The 20068-nt window shown below is 44.2% G+C and overlaps 2 protein-coding genes across 2 annotated transcripts in view; one reads left to right on the top strand and one right to left on the bottom strand.

Annotated features, from left to right (window-relative positions):
• Window positions 1–1720, top strand: part of STRN3 (striatin 3) — an 82576-nt gene extending 80856 nt beyond the window's left edge. Inside the window, exon 16 of the mRNA XM_084874674.1 lies at window positions 74–1720. Coding sequence (XP_084730800.1) covers window positions 74–243 — 170 coding nt within the window. The 3' untranslated portion in view covers window positions 244–1720. The remainder of the gene's footprint in view (window positions 1–73) is intronic.
• COCH (cochlin) lies at window positions 433–19664 on the bottom strand. The gene is made up of 11 exons (XM_084874857.1): window positions 19303–19664; window positions 19187–19231; window positions 16236–16392; window positions 15536–15669; window positions 14801–14863; window positions 14506–14550; window positions 14276–14423; window positions 11303–11406; window positions 10077–10303; window positions 9376–9892; window positions 433–6648 (listed from the first exon to the last, which is right to left on the bottom strand). The coding sequence occupies exons 1-11, from the start codon at window positions 19334–19336 to the stop codon at window positions 6473–6475; spliced, it is 1650 nt and encodes a 549-aa protein (XP_084730983.1). The 5' UTR covers window positions 19337–19664; the 3' UTR covers window positions 433–6472.
• Between the last annotated feature and the right edge of the window lie 404 nt (window positions 19665–20068).

Below are 20068 nucleotides of genomic sequence, written 5' to 3'. Positions count from 1 at the left end.
TGAATTTCCTATACTGCCCCTAAACTTTTTAAAAGTATTGTTACTCAAAAACACTTTATTTGTTCTTTTACAGGCCATGATTGTTCTATTAGATTGTGGAATTTGGACAGCAAGACATGTGTGCAAGAAATAACAGCACATAGGAAGAAATTAGATGAATCAATATATGATGTTGCTTTCCATCCATCAAAAGCATATATTGCTAGTGCAGGGGCTGATGCCCTTGCCAAAGTATTTGTGTGAATCAACAAATACAACAGATTTGCTTGAACAAAAAGAGGGTCTGCATCACTGCCATAAAAAACGGTTACTGATAAGACACTACATGTGATCTGCCTGGTGAAGGCTATTTAGGGCAGGCATAAATTAGTGGAAATTAAATCTTAATGTCAGGTTCATTAATTTAATTGTAATTACTGTATTTGTGGGACAAAAAAAAAAAAAAAAAAAAGGACTCCAGTATTTGTGGCCTATACTGGATACAAACTGAGCGTATATCTGTTTTTTAGGTATCTTTAAGCCAACGTGGAGTCTGATCTTACAAAGGACTTTTATTTTGGACTCTGTGTGCTGCCTTAGGTTAGGGATGTGGTGCTCTTGTGGGGGGAGTGAGCTCCAAGAGTAGTTTTTTTTCATCTCTTAGTGATCTTCTGTTTATCAGTTGAATGCCACAGATTCCCTTTTAAACTTATTTTGCTTTAAAAAAAAAAAAAAAGAAAAGAAAATTTAACTTAAAATATTTTAGCATTAGTTGCACAAAATGTTTGGATAAAATTCTAGTTTTTATAAGTCTTTTTTATATATTTAGCCTGTCACAACAGTGCTTAAGATTACATTGAAGTTTTTCTGCATTATACAACCCTAAAACACAGAGATCTCACTGACCCGCTGCTATGTAACCACACTCTTTCTTTTGCCTAATACAGCTCAGCTAAGTCCTTCCATAAGATGCTAAATCACCTTCATCATCACATAATTGTCTTCATAAACCAAGGACTATTAAGTATATTAAAATGAAATAGTGGGGTTGAGTACTCCAAATGAACGCTTAAAAAAAACCTAACTAATCTTGGCATCCTATCACTATGTGATATTTTGTACATCTTACTGTATTTACAAGTTTATTTATCAAGGATTATCCGTCTTGCTACTAGCTTATTATTTATTTCACTTTTTGTTGTTCTTTATATCCTTTTATTAATGTGCTAAAAGAACCTGTATATCTATTTTGGAACTCTTTAAATAGTCTAAAATAGACTAAAAATGGAATATTTTATAGTTTAAGTTACATACCAAGGTGATTCTCCCCAGATACATATCTTGGTTTACCATGATTCCAAACAAAACTATCGTGTTTAAAAATATTGGGAGTAAAATATTATTTGCATTACAAATAGGATATAAAATAGTTGAATCAGGATACAGAAATTTGCTGTGTTTGGACTAGTTATCCCTTTTTATTTTTTCAAATGTGCTTAATTTTATGGTGTAACAAAAGATTTTGTTTGTGTAATGCATGATTAAGACAATAAAATATTTTTTCTAGTCTTCCAAAAACTTTTCTGATCAGTTTGCGAGTTTTGATGAGTTTTGTAAGGTTTTTGTTTTACAAACGATGAATCAGCAAATTTTTAAGATTGTACCACATAGCAAACATACAGCTGTTTGAAAAATAATGTATATAAAATGCATATAATAAATATTAAATTGTGTACCTGTATGTTACTGTTGGCTACATTATTTTGTGTTGAATAATAAAGTGCAATACTTTACCTTCCATCATTAAACTAGGAAATAGAGGTGATTTCCTCGGTGAGTCCATTTTTATGCTGTTCTTTTAAACTTTGTACTGCTTATTGATGTTCTAGCAAGATTAGAACAGTTAACACTATAAAGAATGCCTTTCTAAGTATTTCATCCCATTTGGGGATAATAAAATCTTCTGTTGAAATAAGTTATGTAATTCAAAAAGACCCAAAAAAGAAAAGACAGATGCAAATTTAAATCATTTCCTTAAACATCATGTTACTTTATTAAATCTGAATTCAATTGGTAGTGTTTTCACTCCTATCTAGCCATATGTGTTTCCACAAAATGTTCAGAAAATAAACTGCATTATTCATTAATTAAAGGTGGTTCTTATAGTGTTAACTTACTATCTCAAAACTTTTCCTTCAATAATAAGGTAATATCTTTTTTCTTTGAAGGGAATTAATTGCACATGGAATTAGAAGGTAACATTAAAAAAACTTATATTGCAAAATTTTATATGAATGCCTTCTGCAAAAAAAAAAAAATTACATTGTGTGTACTTTGAGAAATTTTGTCATCTAGCATAAAGATCCAAATGGCTGTTTTAGTTGTTTTTGTTGAAACAAAGTTTTCAGAAATCTTTAAAAATACTAGTTTTATAGCTTTCTGAACTGAAGATTCAACTTGATAAACAAAGGGGAACTTTTTAACAATAATTTAAGAACAAGCTTTCCAGAAGCTACTAGCATTTCTGGCAGTTATTCTAACCAATGCATTACTGTTTAACTGGGAAATGTGGTTATCACTGCAATGCATAAACATTCACCTCTTGGAATGTATTAAAACTGAAATAAAGTTAGTATATATGTTTATTTTTCTATCTACTTTGGTTGTATTTTTCTCTATAATATTAAACATTTGGAAAAAGACTAAGCTTACAAAAAGAATGCTTTATTTTTATTAGTGTGCTTCTAATTGTGACTTAATGTGAAGTTATATAGAATTTGTTTATTAAATGGTGCTTTATACATAAAGTTTAAGAATATGCAAACTTTAATATGTTGGCTTTTTCAATATTTAATCATATTTTTTGCCTTTTCATATTTTATTTACTCATTTTGTTTTTTCAAATTTCGATATAAGTTATCCACTGAAGATGAGTGTCTCATTTAATACATTTAAAGTTATAAATGGGCTAGTATATTTGAATTTTAGGCAGGCCTACAAAAGTTGGAATATAATCTTTTCAAAAATCTGTTTACTCTTTACTCCTGTTTAGTTATTTCATTATTTTGATTACTAGAGACATGGTGCATGAAATTTGTGCATGGCGGGGCCGGGGGGGGCAGTCCTCTGCCGACCTGCACCCTCTCCAATCTGGGAGCCCTCAGCAGAGCCCTCCATTCTGGGAGCCCTGACGACTTAGGCTGCTGCCCAGGGGCTCTCCGCAGCCGGGGTGGGACACTTGCCTCATTGTGAGCTTGTTCCCCAGTTGGTGGCGTGTGGGAGGCAGCCGACGAGTGATTCTCACCAATGATGTTTCTGTCTCTCCCGCTCCATTCCTCTTGGAAATCAATGAAAATATATTAAATTTTTTAAAAAGAAAAAGAATGAATAAAAGCGAAAAATGGCCATTCTCCATTGTCCCAACCTCTTGAAATTCTGCTTCCTGGAATGTGTAAACTCAAGTAAACTCATAAAAGTTCTCTACAGGTTTGAGTATTTTTACATAAACACAACATATACACCTGATTTCTGAGGGTGAGGCAGCAGAATCAGTCCACAAGGTCTGCTGTGAAACTAGAGGAGTCCGTTTTCAAAGAGAAAACGGAAGCAAACACTTTTCCCTGCACTCTTTTCCACCCAGACAAGCCAGTTTCTCAAACATCCTCCCTCCATGAAGTTGGTGAGCTGTGGCCTAAGGGTGGGGTTTCAGAGAAGCCCAAGGCAAGGTCACCAGAGAGCTTTCTGCATTTGAATGAAGCCTTGGAGTGAGATCCATTGAAATGAATCGCCCTTTCCTCCTCCTTGTTCCCTACCCCACCCCCTACTCCCAGAGCCAGGATCTGCTGCTCCCAGTTGCCTCCCCAGCACAGCAGTGTCCAGCTCTGGAGGGTGCCAGCACCCTGCAGCCTGTGATGTTGCAGTCCCAGGGATAGCAACACCCAGCAACAGCGTGTCCTCAGCCTCCCTCCAGACACAGGAGGAAAGACAACTTGGGTAGCAAGCCTAAGGGACACCTGGGAAGGATGTGCTTGCTGAGCTTCCATGTAGAAGGCCATGTGCGCATTACCCAGAAGCCCTCGGACCAGGGCGTCAATGAAGCAAGCATTCCACCAGGCTGCTCATGCTGCCTGCTCTCAGCAGCCCTGCCCCCAGGACTAGGGGACTCCGGCAGGGTGAGGGGACTGGGCACTGCCATCTTGTGGCTATGGGCACCATCTCTGTGACAGTAATGGTTAATTTGCATATTACCCTTTTATTAGGATGTTTACTTACAAAAAATAACTAGTGACCCAATGCACATATTTGTGCACATTGAAAGAAAATTAGAAAGTGGCCGGTGGGGTAGAACTGGGCAAGACTGGCTGAACACACCCTGGACAACCTCCCTCAGTTCCCCCTGGCTATGTGACTCCGACTCAAAGGGCTTCTGTGGAGTGAGCCAGGTCCCTCCAGCAGGTGAGATCCATTGGCCTGGCCTATGGAGTTCAGGCCGAAACTGGCTCTCTGACATCCCCAGAGGGATCCCGGGAGTGTGACAGGACACACTGCAAAGTTGCTGTTGTACTGGGTGTGGAACACAAGTGTGCAGTAAACCAGATTTGGGGCCGGCAGTGCCTCAACAATATAACCCAAGGCTGAAGGTGGAATCGCGAGGCCCCAGGAGGAATCGGGCTCCCTCCTCTCTGGTTTTGGGGTAGTCACCGAAGAACCGCCACTGCCAAGTCACTGCAGCTCAGCAGCTCCTGCATTGAACATCTGCCTCCCCTGGTGGTCAGTGTGAGTCATAGCTACCAGTTGGATACTTAGTATATTAGCCTTTTATATATAGAGACTGATAGCAACTTGACAAAGTGCTCATTTCTGCTCCTTTCCCGCTCTTGAAGTCAGTCAAAGTATTAGTTTCCCTGGTTACCTCAGATAACCTCAAAACTTTGTTCTTTATAGAATTAAAGGTAAAGCATTTTTAAAAAGGCTACAGACCAGAAGCCAGGTTTTCACTAAAGCTTATATTTTTAAGGAGTGGTACTCTTGGCTGAGAATTTGTGCTCTATGCACTAGGAGGAAATGTTAGACCCATTTTAGTTATTTGGAAATCTGCCACATGAATTCATATTTGCCACAGTATAAGGTGGAGAGTTTTGTGTCTTCCCAACTTGATTTTACCAAATTTTTATCTAGTGTCAAGGCAATTTCAGGTATGCCTCTTCAGTACATAGTCTTTTCATTCCTTTTCCACAAACTAAAATTGTTAGACTCAAAAGATTTACTGGAGTATGTATATTATTCCAACTAATTAACACCATTTTGGGATCAACCGGTTGTAAATCATCCAGATGGGCTCAGTGATTGTGTCACAGGAGGTAAGGCACGCAGTTGATTGAGGGAGGGCGGGTCCTGGTTTGAGAAGGTAAGCAGGATGCTCTACCCGAGAGGAGAGCTCTTGGGGAGTAATGACAGTTACATTAATGGAATTCTCAACTCTTCGTAGGCACCAGCTTCACAGGCACATTTAAGAAAAACTAATGCCAATTATAAAACACTTATGTACTGTTTATCTGGTGGTGGCTGTGTATGGTGCTTAGAAGAGTAGGCAGTCAATAAATGATAGAAAACAGCATAGTCTTATTGCATGACTTTAAGAAAAAATTCAGTTGGCCTTTCTGTATAAGTTATTGAATGTAGAATTTTTACCATACCCTAGGGAGAAACACTTAGGAAAATAAAAGGCAGCTTGAATAGTCCCTAGCAGTTTTATTGCTTAGATATAGTCAAACTGACAATACTTTTCCTGCAGTTCTCCTATTTGAAATATGTGCTTTTTTTTAAAAGCTATATGTAAGTGGTAAGTAAAAATTTACCAACTTAATATTTTGTACATGGATGGCTTTAGTGTACAAGCCATATATACCCAGACACATAAAAATTAAGGATTAGATAAATAGAAAAATACTAGGAAGTCCTGCTATCCCGTTGTGTGATAACTTACTGTGAAAATACACTACAAAATAAGCTCGATAGCCAATTCCTTCCATTTCATCACTAATTATAACTTTAGAATACTAAATAACATCTACTTGGGTCAAGATGTTTAAGTTTTTCTTATATTTGCTTATATGTTTAATACAGAATGATAAAAGGAATGTTGCTTTTGGTCTAAATATCAGATTCTTTTATTGAGCTATGGAATTTTCATATCTGCATTTAATACATATTAGAATAGAACTCTTAAATGTTTTAATCCATGATATACCCCTTTTCCTGAGTTTCTAAGGGTCATGATTATGAAGCCTCAGCAGAGTGAACAGTTAAGTCTAAATTGTAATTAAAAGCTAATAGCTTTAAGTGAATGCTTATTTGCTTAAAACAGCAGTTGGCTCTCAAATATAGTTTTGTATCTGATCCTCGTATGCTCTATAGTATTTCAGTATTAGAGAATATAGCTTATACATTATATCCTCTTGCAATTTTTCTTTCAGTTGCCACCACGTCACCGTTATTGCTGGGATTCTAAGAAATCTCTACAGATGCCCCTGATGACGTCAGAAACGATGGGTTCCAGTCCCGAGAACTCCCGGGTGAAGAAGGCGTGCGACTCCTTTGGTTTAGAGGCCATGTCTCTCAGGTCGTCCAGAGGCGCCCATGCCACACCCACAGAGAAGATGGTGATGCCTGCAATGGAAACATGTTTATGGGAATGTAAACCCAAGTTCCAGTTTACATATAAAATCACACGTGTTTTTCATATATTAAGACACAGTTGCAGAGAAAACTGCCTGGTAATGTCTGAAGAACCAAATCCCCTATAGCAGGTTGTTAGGTAAGTTTTTAACAGTCATGGTGATGAAAATGGCCAAACAGTTTGGTCAAAACCAGAAGCTTTACTGTCAGTGTAATTACCATATTAACAGGCAAATGATCACTGACAGAAAAAAACATTTTTTAATGAAGTTCAATATCCATATGGTAATAATTAATAGAAATAACCTGATAAACATCTTTTAACAAAAACAAAAACCCTGCAGCAAACGTATTTAGTGAAATGATGAAAATTTTGCTCTGAGATTGGCAGGAGCTTGGGATGCCTGCTATCATCACTTCAGTTAACCATGATGCTGGAGTCGGGCCATTCTAATTGGGTAAGAAACTGGCACAAGAGGTGGGGTACAGAAGTGGTGAAAGTTGTCTGAGGCTCATTGTCAGGGAATGGTGACTAGTCGTCTGTAAATAGTAACTCTTCCGCTGAAGTCTTTATGTTAACATTGGCAAACTGACTAATAAGAAATTGTCAGCCTTTAATCCCAAAGCAAAAATCTGGTGATAAAAATAGCCCTTGCAGGATAGCTCCGTTGATTAGAGCATCATCCTCATATATCAAGGTTGTGGGTTCAATCCCTGGTCAGGACACATACAAGGGCCAGTCTTTGCTGCCAGTGAAACAGCAAATTGATGTTCTCCTCGCCTCTCCTCTCCTCTCCTCTCTATATAATCAATAGAAATAAAGCCCAAAAGAAATGCCCGCGAAGCTGGAATTTCCTGTCACACTGAGGCAGGGGTCTTCAAACTACGGCCCGCAGGCCACATGCGGCCCGCAGAGGAGTCTGATCCGGCCCGCCAGGTTTTTTGGGCAGTGAGCGCAGCCGAGGTGTTACAGTAGGAATTAGTAGTTCATATAGTCCGGCCCTCCAGCTCTCTGAGGGACCGTGATCTGGCCCCCACTTTAAAAAGTTTGAGGACCCCTGCACTGAGGCATTCCATCTGCATTCCCTTGAGCTACTGGAAGGCTTTTATTCTAACTGTACGTTTTTGTCAGGGGGCTTGTTCCATTAGTTTGATTCACTTCAATCCCAAATGTATTAATAAAAGCAGTGGCTTAGTGGATTCTTAGTGTACTGTCTTATCTTCTGGGTGAAAATTCCCCATAACATGTTGGGAGTTTCTGCAATAGCTACTCCCCTCCTTCATTCCCCTTCTAGTGGTAAACAGTGCTCAGAGTTGTGGAAGCCTAGGATACAAATGAAGCAGGTTTAAATGATACAAAAGCTATTTCAAACAATTTCGGATTTATCACCACCAGCCAGTCCCTCTCTGGCAAGAGAAAAAAGTAAAAATTTTCCTCCCCCTTAGTTTTTCTCACTTTTAATTCTGCATTCAAGCCTAGAATGTTGAGCTCAGGCCCAGGATATACTCATAGTTGAAAGAATAGAATACAAAAATGGTTGTGACCTAGCCCAGAAAGTCTATTTTCTGGCTTTTGTTAACTAGCAATAATATTCATAAAAAGTTCAATTCATCACAGAGAAAATATATTTGAAATAGACTAGTTCACTTTAGCCTGAATCCAATCCTGTTAACCATAACTTAGTTTAGTCATCTACATTTTTAAGGAGTATGATAGAAAAGAGGTCTTCAACAAAGGCTAGTTTGCTGACATATAAAATGAGACAGATGTTTAAAAATTAGCCCATGTATCACTTAAATTACATGTATCAGTTCTACTTAATAAAAATATCCATTAATGTTTATAAAATATACAAATGCATTAGCAGAGGTGCTGATGTACAAAAAAAGGAAAAGGTTATTCACAAATGGGGGAAAGGAAGTGCAGAAGAGTGCAGAAAAACGGAAGGCTGCTAATCCCCCTCCCAAGTTAGCATTTTTGTTTTTTAAATATTGGACTCCAGCCCCTCGGTTTCAGCCCGGGAACGGGAACCCTCAGCTATGTGTTGGCCTATTTGATCTCAGCAACACATGCTAATGTCTTCAGGAACTAGCGGCCTTTGCCAAAAGTAATATTAAGGCTGGGGTAAGAGAGAAAGAGCCCCTTTTATATTCTCTCATAACATCAGAGTGTGTTTTCATTGTCAAAAAAAAAAAGACACTTAGAAAGTTTAGATGGAATAGAATTTAAATTTCATTGGTGACCTTATCATCTTAGAAAGCTCACCCAGCCTGAAAACTACTAAAAAAAAAAAAGTTAGGATACATTTTCAAATAGCAGATTCACAGTAAATTATGATAAATTGTGACTAGGGGTTGGAGATGGCAAATATATTCCACGTTTGAGTCCAATGTGAGAACCTATAACATATCCCATGACACGTGACATGGCGGTTCCCATAGTATTTTCCCAACAATACAGTGGTCAGGAGTATGGACTCAGACGGCCTGGGTTTGGATACTGGCCTGACTTAATGTGTGTTTGGGGGGAATTTCTTATCTGGAATGACATTTGTAGAGCTGCCTTGACAACCGAATCAGTTAATATTGGGAAAAGCTTTTAGAACTCGGCTGTGGCATTGTGGATGTTTGCCAATGAAATCAATGCTTACGTTTACTTCTAAAACTCACCGAGCCCCTCCTCAATCTCCCTCTCCCAAGGACCAGGGAGGGCCTTACCGGCATCGTGTGCGGCGGCGGCAGGGCCTCGGACGTCGTCGTAGGACTGCCCGTCGGTGACCACCACCAGGAAGTTCTTGTTGGGGCTGTCCCGCATGGGACCGAACACGTTTCTCACGGTGAAGGAAATGGCATCGCCAGTCGCGGTCCCACCACTCATGTAGCGGATGTTTCGGATCACCGCGAGGACGTTCTCCTTGGTGCTGTAGTCGGTGAACGTGAACTCTGTGCGCTGGTCGTAGGTGAACTGCACAGCGGCTATCTTGGCGCCGATGTCCGAGATTTCGAAGGTCTGGGCTATGTTGGAGACAAATTCAAGCATGGTGCGGAAGTTACTCTCCCCGACGCTGCTGGAGCCGTCGATTAGGAAGGCGATGTTCACGGAGTTGTAGCAGGTCTTGCTGCACATCATTTGCTCGTGAGTGCAGAGCTTCTGCACCAGAGGCTTGACGTACTTGGTGGTGCCAAACCAGTTGGGCATGTGGTAAGAGAAGAAGCCGTTGTTCCGACAGACAGCCTAACGGGGCGGGGGAGAGAACAGAAAAGATAGCCAAAGGGATCCGACATTGTTTCTTCTTAAAAAAAAAATTTAGGAAATCTTGAACGTTCAAAGTTAATCCAGATACGGGCCAGTCGGCACTATGCCTCAAGGTCCAAAACTGAATCCCTACCGTAACAGAAGACACCCCTCACCTCCTTACCTTATCGATGAAGGCGACATCCTGAACCATGCCCAGTTCCTCGGGGATAGGCTTGGCCACAGAGACTATGAACACGTTGACGCCGAACTCTCTGGCCACGATGCCTGCCTCCTCGATGTCATCAGAAGGCCAGCCGTCGATAAACACCACCACCACTTTGGGGATCCCCTTTCTCACACCGGTTTCTGCCGTGAAGAATTTCTGGGCGGTGTGCTTCAAGGCTTTTCCTAGGAGTGAGAAAGAAGCAAACTGGACCACCACCGCTGCTCAAATGGCATTTCTGTTTCCCTGTACCGACCTGATGCCACTTTGTTTAGGAATTTAGCATATAGAGCCTGGTTCTATAACAGAACCAGGTGGGAAAGTTTAATAATCTGTCAGGCCAATTCTGTCTTCACCTGCCCCATCACTTCCCGAAAGCCTCCCCTTCCCTTTCATCACATCAGTCATCAGCCAGAAACACAGCACTCCCACCCCGATACCCATCTCGCCCCTATGACTGATTAGAACCAGGACTAAGGACTCTGATAGATCCTCCCTCCCTCCAATTGATGGAAAGCCCACCTGCGGCCAGACATTCCTGAGCTCTGAACCACCAATCAGCACCTGCCAAATACCCTAAGCCCCCGATTCCTAAGTCCCTAGGTCCCTAATCACCAATCAGCGTGTGCTGAGTGCCCTAAGCCTCATCCCCTGTCCTTAAAGGTGCTTGTATCCCCGGCCCTCGCTCTCTTCCGACCCTCTCTCTGTGGAAGCAGCCGGCAGGGGTACTCTTCCCTCCAAGAAAGCCTGTGTGTGTCCTGCCATCCCGGTCTCCGGCTACCTTCTCTATTTAATCTATCAGACTCAGAATAAGAAGTCTCCTTTCTGAGAGTCCACAGTGCTCTCTAGTTCTTTCTACCACATCTACAGTTATTAGGTGAGTCTGTTGGTCTTTACTTCCTTTTAGCATCCCAAACAGGTACTTGCCTAAAGTGACATCTACCCTCTTCATTATAAGGTTATGGGTCACAATGCTTTATTTTTTTTAATAAATAAAATGAGCCCTTTGGTATATTTTCCATTAAAAATTGAGCACCTCAGATGATCAAGTGCATACTAGCCAAGATTGCAGAGACAGGAAGAAGCGTTTCACATCTCCTTATGTAAAATAGCACAATACTGTTTAACATATCGAATCATTCATAACCTCCTGTGTTACATCTCAGGTGCCAAAGTCTACTTACCTGTATTGGAATTCCCCCCTCGGAAACCTACTTCTTTTATGGCAAACAAAACATCTTTGGCTGATGTAAAGTTTTTCAAGTAAAATTCTATTTTGGGATGTTCACTATGTGGAAAAATGAAGAAAAACAAAGTTAGAATTGGAAAAGGAAAATGAGCAAATTATATACCTTAATTAAATAAGATTAAAGTGGACAATGTCCAAGTTTCTTAATTACATGATCCACTAAGACATTGCATCTTTACTTGAATTTTTAGGGATCTTTCAAAAATGTAACAAAAATAATTGCTATCTTAAGGGTTTACTATAGTCTGGGTAATGTGCTATATGTTATGTATAATCTTATTTAATAATTTTCACTCTATGAGATAGAAATTATTATCCCTATAATATGTGAAGTAACAGGCTCCAAACATTTAGGCAATTTCCCCAACAAAACAACCACGCCTTAAGTTCAGATTCGTTTGGCTCCAAAGTCCATATCTAATCTATAAGGAGCCCCTGAAGCCAGGCCTGGCTCAGGGCCCTGGCTACACCAGAGCTGCCTGCTGTGAGGCTGGGTCTGCTCCGGGGACCTGGCAGCACTGAACCGTGTGCGTCTATTAACCCAGGCCTCTGGTCAGAAGAGGCAGTGTCAGGGACACTAAGGCCAACATTTTTAAAATAGGAAGTTATGAGGAAGCAAATGATAAAATGTTACAATATTGAGGTTTTTCTTCTAATAAATGATGCTGACATTTACTAGACTTAAAATTATGTGTATGGTAAGAGGTTGAGATTTTCCATATTTAATAACAAAAAGAAATCAAGGCTCACTTTTATAACTACTCCGTTCATTAAAGGCCATGTTGAGTAAAAAACAGTTAAAGCACAGTTTGTTGCACTGTTTTTACATAACTCAATATTCCAAAAGTGCAAAATTTTCAGATTGTAGTACTATCAATTGCCATTAAGATGTTTGAGGGCCAGCTGTAGCTCTGATTGCCTTGCTACATGCCTGATGCCGTGGTTTCTGTATACCTGGTGGGAGGCTGGGTCACACAGTCAGATGTCATGGGGTGATAACCTTTTCACTTTTATGGCCACTTCTCAACTACCCAAATTATGATTATGAAATTGAGTCTTCTTTTGCATCCTTAATGATATATTGTTGTTCTGCTTAAATAGAAACTCTTGATATAGCTTATTCTAATGTTCTTCTTAAAATAGAAAAAACCATAAACAAGGGCTTTTATAGAAAACCTAGGCTTTATATGAGTCTTCAGGGTAGTGTAGTTTTTTCATCTTGAAAAATAATTGGGTAAAAATAGCAAAGGAAATATGGATGAAGAAAAGCACTGTGGGGAATTTGCCTTACGGGATGTTAAAAAGTACAATAAAATGACAAAAGTCAAAGCATTGCAGAAAAGATGTAAAAAGTAGCAAATGGATCAAAGAAACAGACTTGCCTAAACTTGCATAAAAGGTGTTGAACAAATGGTTAAATCAGTAGAAAACAACAGAGTTACATTCTCACACTAAAAAAAAAAAAAAATCTAAATGAAGAACCAATTACAAAAAATAATATAAGAACAAATTAAATATAAATTAATATCTATAATAATACTGGAGAAAACCCTTAAAAAATGACAGCAGTGTAAACTGGATCAACTTTTAAAAATGTCAGAACCCTCTGACCCAACCCCACTTCCAGGAATCAACTCTCATTCAAGACGGCATGCAGAAGTCATAAGGATATTCATCACAGCGCTTGGTGTGATGGTGAAGAAGCAATAGAAGAATGGCTAAGTAATCAATCATGCAGAGTGACATAAAACATTATTTTCTGAAGAATTTTTGTGACATGGTAAAATGCTCAGAATAGTCAGGGATGGATAAAACAGGATATAAGACATTTTTTGCAATCTAAACGTTTAAAAATCAAGAAATACCCTCATAGCCCTAGCCAGTTTTGCTCAGTGGATAGAGTGTCAGCCTGGGGCCTGAATGGTCCTGGGTTCCATTCCGATCAAGGGCACTTGCTAGGATTGCGGGCTCGGCCCTCAGTGGGGGGTGTACAGGAAGCAGCCAATCGATTATCTGTCATCCTTGGTGTTTCTATTTATCCCTCTCCCTTCCTCTCTGAAAAAAAAAAAAGTATGTTAAAAAAAAAAAAAAAGAAATACCCTCATAGACAATCAAATATTTTCTTAAAACACTGAAAAGAAAAAAATATTCTACAGTGATTATCTCTGGAGGTTATATTTGGTTTTTTTCTTCTTTGTGCTTTTATGTTTTTTAAGCTTTTTATGATGCACAGCAATAAGTACTATTTTTAAAAGAATAAAAATTAAAAGGTGAGGCTTCATATCTCCAATTAAGGGAATACTGAGAAAGCTAAAAAGAATATAACAGCCGAAACCGGTTTGACTCAGTGGTAGAGCGTCGGTCTGCGGACTGAAGAGTCCCAGGTTCGATTCCGGTCAGGGGCATGTACGTTGGTTGTGGGCACGTTCCGGTGAGGGGTGTGCAAGAGGCAGCTGGTCGATGTTTCTCTCTCATCGATGTTTCTAGCTCTCTATTCCTCTCTCTTCCTCTCTGTAAAAAATCAATAAAATATATATATATATATATTAAAAAAAAAAAAAAAAAAGAATATAACAGAATAGGGAGGAGTTACCGAAATACCACTGCCTGTTCTCCCTTCAGCAAAGAGAAGTGAAGAACTGAGCAGAGGAGATGTGCAGAGGTAATCTGTATGAGGAACAAACCTTTCAGTCCACAAGTAGCATATACTTCTCTACGCCTTTTTCTCCAAAAAGGAAATACTTAGATTTATCTGGTCTGCTTAGGCAATCCTAAATCCTGACTTTATAGTTTGGGAATCCAGACTGTCCACAACTCAGTATGTTTATACTGAACTGAAACAAATGCACCTGTTAAAAGGACTATTTGTCATCATTCACGTATTCTCCCATCATAACAAAGTTGGTACCTGGCTTGAACAAGGCCCACGTGTGGTCCTTCCGTTCCAATTCCCAGCATTAGAGCCACCTTCCCAACAAAGTTCTTCTGCAGGTTAAATCGGCGCTGCCCGATATTAAAACTTCCGTCAATCAGAAATGCAATGTCTGCTTTGCAGTCTGTGGAAACCCAGACAAGTCTTTCGGTGAGCAGTTCAAGAGGGAAGGAGCTCTTTTCCCAAATGGCTGTCGGGATTCTTACCTTTATTCCCAGCTTTCTTATTGGGTGTTTTCTTTAGTCGTTTACCTGGGGGGTGGGGGGGTGGGGGGGAGAGGAAGCATTTGGCATCAGCAAATGGAAGACAGTTCCATAGCGAAAAGCTCATGACAAGTAGTGCCATTCTTAAAAGGATTTGATTTTGAAAATTTATTTCCTTGTGATTTTCTGGACTGGGGAAGCAGTGCCCCAGCAGTGAAGGCAGTGGTGTATGAGGCCTACGTATCTGTATGAGGCCTTTCCCGCGCTGGGTGAGGCCGTGCAGGCTCCGTATGCATACCTGCTGGCGGCTGCGCTGTGGACACGGCTTGTCCTGTGGCTTCCTGGGTGGCAGTTTTGCCTTCTGTTAAAATAAAGAGGAGGCTATTTTTCCCTCTTGCTTTTTTATCGTCAAAGCACAACGACTCTAAGTTAGAGTCCTATAGGACGGTACATAGAATACAGTGATGGCAGATTTCAGGAGCAACTGCTGCATTCTTGTTTCAGAGAACCAAAATGGATTCTTGCATATTAGGTCTTTTTTTTTTTTTTAAGAGTGAGACGGGGAGAGAAAAACATCCATTCGTTGCCTCCCATAGGCGCCCTGGCTGGGGGTTCAAACCCACAACCTGGGGATGTGTCCTGACCCGGAATTGATCCTGTAGCCTTTTGTTGTAAGAAATGATACTCCAACCAACTGAGCCACACTGGCTAGGGCAGGTCATATTTTGGAAGGATCGCCCAAAATGATTCAGTGTTACTTGGCAAATGTCAGGGCACCTATGGGGTTACAGACCACTCAAGTTCCTATTGCCATCTCTGACAGCAAGATTATTCTCCCCCCGTTCCCCAAGTTTGGCTGGAGTGGGTCCTTGACTCTTTGGGTCCCCTGACTACATAGCCCATCGTGGACCCGTGACCACAGGTTTTGCCATCAAAGTTAAAGATATTGGGCTGAGAAAAAGCAGAAAAGGTTTTGTTGTTTTTGGGGAGGCAGGGCAACGTTTACACAAAAGCAAGAACACAATGTACGCACTGGTCACGGTGAAAGAGGCGGACCACCTGGACAGCGTCTGAGACTGGATGCCGTTGGCCACGACCGAGGAGTAGTTTTCCCGGCCGGGGAGGCTGTAGACCCGCACAGGCCCCCCGGCGCTGCCGATCACACCCCTGCAACACAGGACGGACCCTGAGACCCCGCACACGTCAGGGACCTGGCTGGCGTCTGCCCGGCCGCACCTGTTCTCCGGTTAGTCAGGAGAACAGTTCAGCGGGAAACCCATCTAAGAGTGCTTCCAGCCTTTTTTTAAAAAACACAAACTTGCTTACACAGGTACAGCATCTGCCTGGGAAGACGGTTTTGTGCCGTCATGCTTAAGTGTTGATAGGAACACACCTGTCGTAGGTTCCCTCATCTGTAAGGTGGAGTAAGATTGTACCTACCTTTGTACAGAAGTAGAGCTGTCATGGGATTTCAAAACAATGGCTGGCACGTATTAATATAGTGCATGACTGGCAATGTTTTAGAATCACAGAGAGCTAGCTATCAAGAAATAATGCCATTGGCCACTGGCCAGCAAGCTTCCCTTGTGTAGCGGGCGTTCAAGGACAGTCAGGAAAGCCTCGATGCCTATGACGGCGCCACAAGAAAGCGAAGGTGGGGGACACAGATGGCCAGAGAGGGAGAGGACACGGTCACACGTGCGCTTCTCTCCCCTGGGCACGCGCGGGCTTACTTGTGGACAGCGGCACCGCATATGCTTGACACGGAAGCATAGACTATGTTCCCAAACACGGAGAACTCCTCCAGAGGGCAGTCGCTGGGGCAGAGCACATCTATCTTCTCCTTCCTGATGTCCAGGCCTCTGGTAAAGCACGTGATAGCGACGGGCACTGAAGAGGAAGGAGAGAACGTGATAACGTTTTGGGCAGAGGGGGTGAGTGGGGGGGACTAGGAGATGAGATTGGCGTTTTACTTCCCGGATTTCAACACTTCTTGTTAGGAATATTGACTTACACACTGTCCCACACCATTCCAGATTTTAGCAACAAGCTGAAACTCCATTTTCCAATTTAACCTAGTCCTCAGCCGCTATGAAGTCCAATGGGAAAATGTTCTCAGTTCTTATCAGTTTGAAAATACGTAATTGGAGAGTTATGGGGGTGAGAAGAGATAAACCAAAGAACTTATATACTTACTAGAGGCCTGATGCACGAAAATAATCGTGCACTGTATGGGGAGGGTTGGGGGTGGGGATCTCATAGACCAGGAGCCCTTGGGGGATGTCTGACTGATGGCTGAGCAAGCCTAGGCCAGCAGTCGGACATCCTTAGTGGGAGCACACTGACCACCAAGGGGCAGCTCTTGAACTGAGTGTCTGCCCCCTGGTGGTCAGTGTGCATCATAGTAACCAGTAGTTCCATTGTTCGGTTGATTTGCATATTAGCCTTTTATTATATAGGATATGCATAAGCCCATGGACACAGGCAATAGAGTAGTGAAGACCTTGTGTACCTGGTGTTCAAGGATATGGATATGAGAGGAGGTGTAGGAGCTGGGATTGGGGGAGGAGGGAATGGGAGATATCGGTAATACTATCAACGGTAAAAATATATTTAAAAAATAAAATACACAGTTGAACTATATCAGAACTAGAAAACAACACTCACTGGCCATTTATTAATTTGTTCTAGCAATATAAAAATCTCACTTCTGATGACAACTGTGTGTGTAGCTGCCTGAGGGGATGGCATTAAATCGGGGTTGAGCCTGTGAGGGACATTTTCACAGACACAAGCACAAACCTAAGTCATCCTTTGCTTCAGAGGCACATTTATACCAGCTTTCCTCCAAACACAGTGCCTTTAAATTATATCACTGTAAGCAAATCAGGAAAACGATGCTCAATCACTAATTTTACAACTGAAAGGAAAGCCCTGGGTTAGCCCAAGGTCACACAGCCCACAGGATAGTCTGCAACCCCTACAGGACGGGAAACGGGAAGCTGGTCCCTTCAGCCTGGCGCCTGCTTATGCCTGTTCCAGAGAACTATCTCCGGCAGTGAATGCATTTTTAGAAAGCACGGTTGACACTGTCAAGTTTTATTTTTTATTTTTTATTGTTTAGATATATTTTATTGATTTTTAACAGAGAGAAAGGGAGAGAGATAGAGAGCTAGAAATGTCGATTTTTAACAGATAGAAAGGGAGAGAGAAACATCAACCAGCTGCCTCTTGCACACCCCCTACTGGGGATGTGCCCGCAACCAAGGTACATGGTCCCGACAGGAATCGAACCTGGGACCCTTCAGCCCGCAGACCGATGCTCTACCACTGAGCCAAACCGGCTTCGGCAGCACTGTCAAGTTTTACATGGTCAACCCAACTAATAAAGAATCTAAGTTTTCACTCTAAGATAAGCCGTTGGCAACATGTGACAAGACACCCTAACGCAACATGTTAATTCATTAATTCACTATAAATATTAAATTTATTTATTTTTAATTCTCACCCTAAGATAAGTTTTATTGATTTTAGAGAGGGGAAAAGAGAGAGGTTATTTTTTTTTAAGTTGATTTAGAGAGGTTTTTTTTTTTTTTTTTAACTGATTTTAGAATTAAAAAGGGTGGTTTTTTTATTTTTATTGATTTAGGGGGGGAGGGAAAGATGGATTGTCTGCCTCCCACAAGCCCAGGACCCCAGACTGAACCCCTAACCATTTCATGCAGAGAGGATGCTCCAACCACTGAGCCCCTGGCCGGGCAGCGCCCTCCCCGAAGGGCCTCTGTGAAGCTGTGCCCTGTGCTGTAAGGTCCGCGGAAGGGAAGGCAGGGTGCCAGGTGCACTGCCAGTCCCATGGCTCTGAGACATTGTAGGGAGCCCGGGAAATGGAAATCTTTACCAAAAACAGTAGCCTCATACCTTTTACCAAACAGCCTTAGTTCTTCCTCCCATTCTCAGTGGCATCACACACACTACCTTCATCTGTCAACACTGACTTTAGTGAGTGTGTGTGGGGGGGGGGGGGGCACAGGGGGAGGGCTGCGTGGGGCTGAACACAGCCGGGTGCAAGCCTTACCCTCATTTCTCCTATCCAGGAAAACAAAGGATACACTCTGGGAAAGAGTTTGCCTTTTGCTTGGTAGGAAACACACCGCACCACACAGCCAAGCCCGGACTTGTGCACAGGAGCAAACTCTATCCGGACTCTCGGATGCTGGGGCTCCCTCCTAGCGGCACAGCCGGGGCCAGGCCTCTCCGGGAGCCGGACCGCCCAGCCGGCCGGAGGGCTGCTCCCGGCTCCCACGCCTGCGGGCGCGGACTAGCGGGGTCCCCGCTTCCCGGGCTCCACTGACACCGGCCGTGGTGCGGAGGGCAGGGGCTTCCTTCTCCGTGGCTGGGGAAGAGCGCGCCCCTCGGACGGGGGGCCCCGCGCGGAGAAAGGGGTGAGCCGGGGTGGAGGGGCCCTGGCGTGGACGGGGCGCCGGGCAGCCCTCCACCGGCTCCTGCCCCCGGGGCCGCGGTCCGGGGGCACCTGAGCGCACCCCGCCCGCCGCCTCCGCCTCCGCCCGCCGCTGCCGGGCCGCCCGCTCCCCGCCGGCACCCCATCAGCCCGCCACCCCGCTCCCCGCCGGCACCCCGCCACCCGGTTGCCCCGCCACCCGGTTGCCCCGCGCCCCGCACTCACCGGCGCCCTGGCCGCCCGCGCGCTCGGGCAGCAGCAGCCCCGCACCTGCGGAGAGAGGAATACGGGCTCCAGCCTCCGCCGCCCGGCGGGGGGCAGGGGCGGGGGGCGCTACCCACCGAGGCAGAGGAGCGGGAGCCAGGCTGCGGCCATGGTGCGGCGCCCTGGACCGGGGAGGGGGCGGGGGGCTCGGGAGGACGGGCTCCGGCTCCGGCTCCTGCGGGGACCCCGCGCCTCGGCTTCCCGGCGCCGGCGGAGCAGCGGCCCCGGCGCTGCCGCCCTCTCGGTCCGGAGGCTTCGCTCCCGCCGCCGATCGAGCCCGACCCAGAACCGATGTGCAGCCCGGGCGGAGGGCGGAACGCGCGGACGGACAGACAGACGGACGGACAGACAGACCGCCGGGGGCGATAACGGAGCCGCACGGACTGGCTGGGGCCCCGCACCTGAGCCGCACCCGCCCGCTGCGCTGAGTGCGGGGAGCGGCGGCCGCGGCCGCTATAAGGCGGGGCGCGCGCATGGGCGCTGCGCGGGGCGCGGGGGGGGGGGGGTCCCCGGGGGCCGGGGGCGGCGCCCCGCTCCCCCCCCTCCGCTCTCCTCCCTCCTTCCCTTCCCTCCTACCCCCTCCCCTCCGCGCCCCTCCCCGCCCCGGGGTGAGCCCGCGCCCAGGCGCCTCCCCCCCGCGGCGCGGGCCCGGCCACCTGGGCGCCTGGCGGGGCTCCGGGGGCGGCGGGGGCCTGGGTCACAGCCGGGCCCCGGCGCCGGCCTCAGGGGGCGGGGTCCGCGTGCGGCCGCGACGGGGCGCCCCTGGCACAGTCCCCAGGCACAGTCCGCGAGGGTAGGCGGCACCCCGGGGCCCCGGCACCCCGGCAACCCGGAACCCCGGCA

Source organism: Pipistrellus hanaki (assembly GCF_964339955.1).
Source record: "Pipistrellus hanaki genome assembly, chromosome: 1".
NCBI lineage: Eukaryota > Metazoa > Chordata > Mammalia > Chiroptera > Vespertilionidae > Pipistrellus > Pipistrellus hanaki.
Note: the sequence above shows the minus strand (reverse complement) of the source record. Positions and strands in the feature narration are given on the sequence as shown.

Coding starts and splice junctions, on each gene's coding strand:
- COCH (XM_084874857.1), bottom strand. CDS start 19,336: ATGGCCGCAGCCTGGCTCCCGCTCCTCTGCCTCG. Junction 15,670..16,235: donor TGCGGTGCCGCTGTCCACAA/GTAAGCCCGCGC, acceptor CCTGTGTTGCAG/GGGTGTGATCGGCAGCGCCG. Junction 14,424..14,505: donor TAAGAAAGCTGGGAATAAAG/GTAAGAATCCCG, acceptor GGGTTTCCACAG/ACTGCAAAGCAGACATTGCA.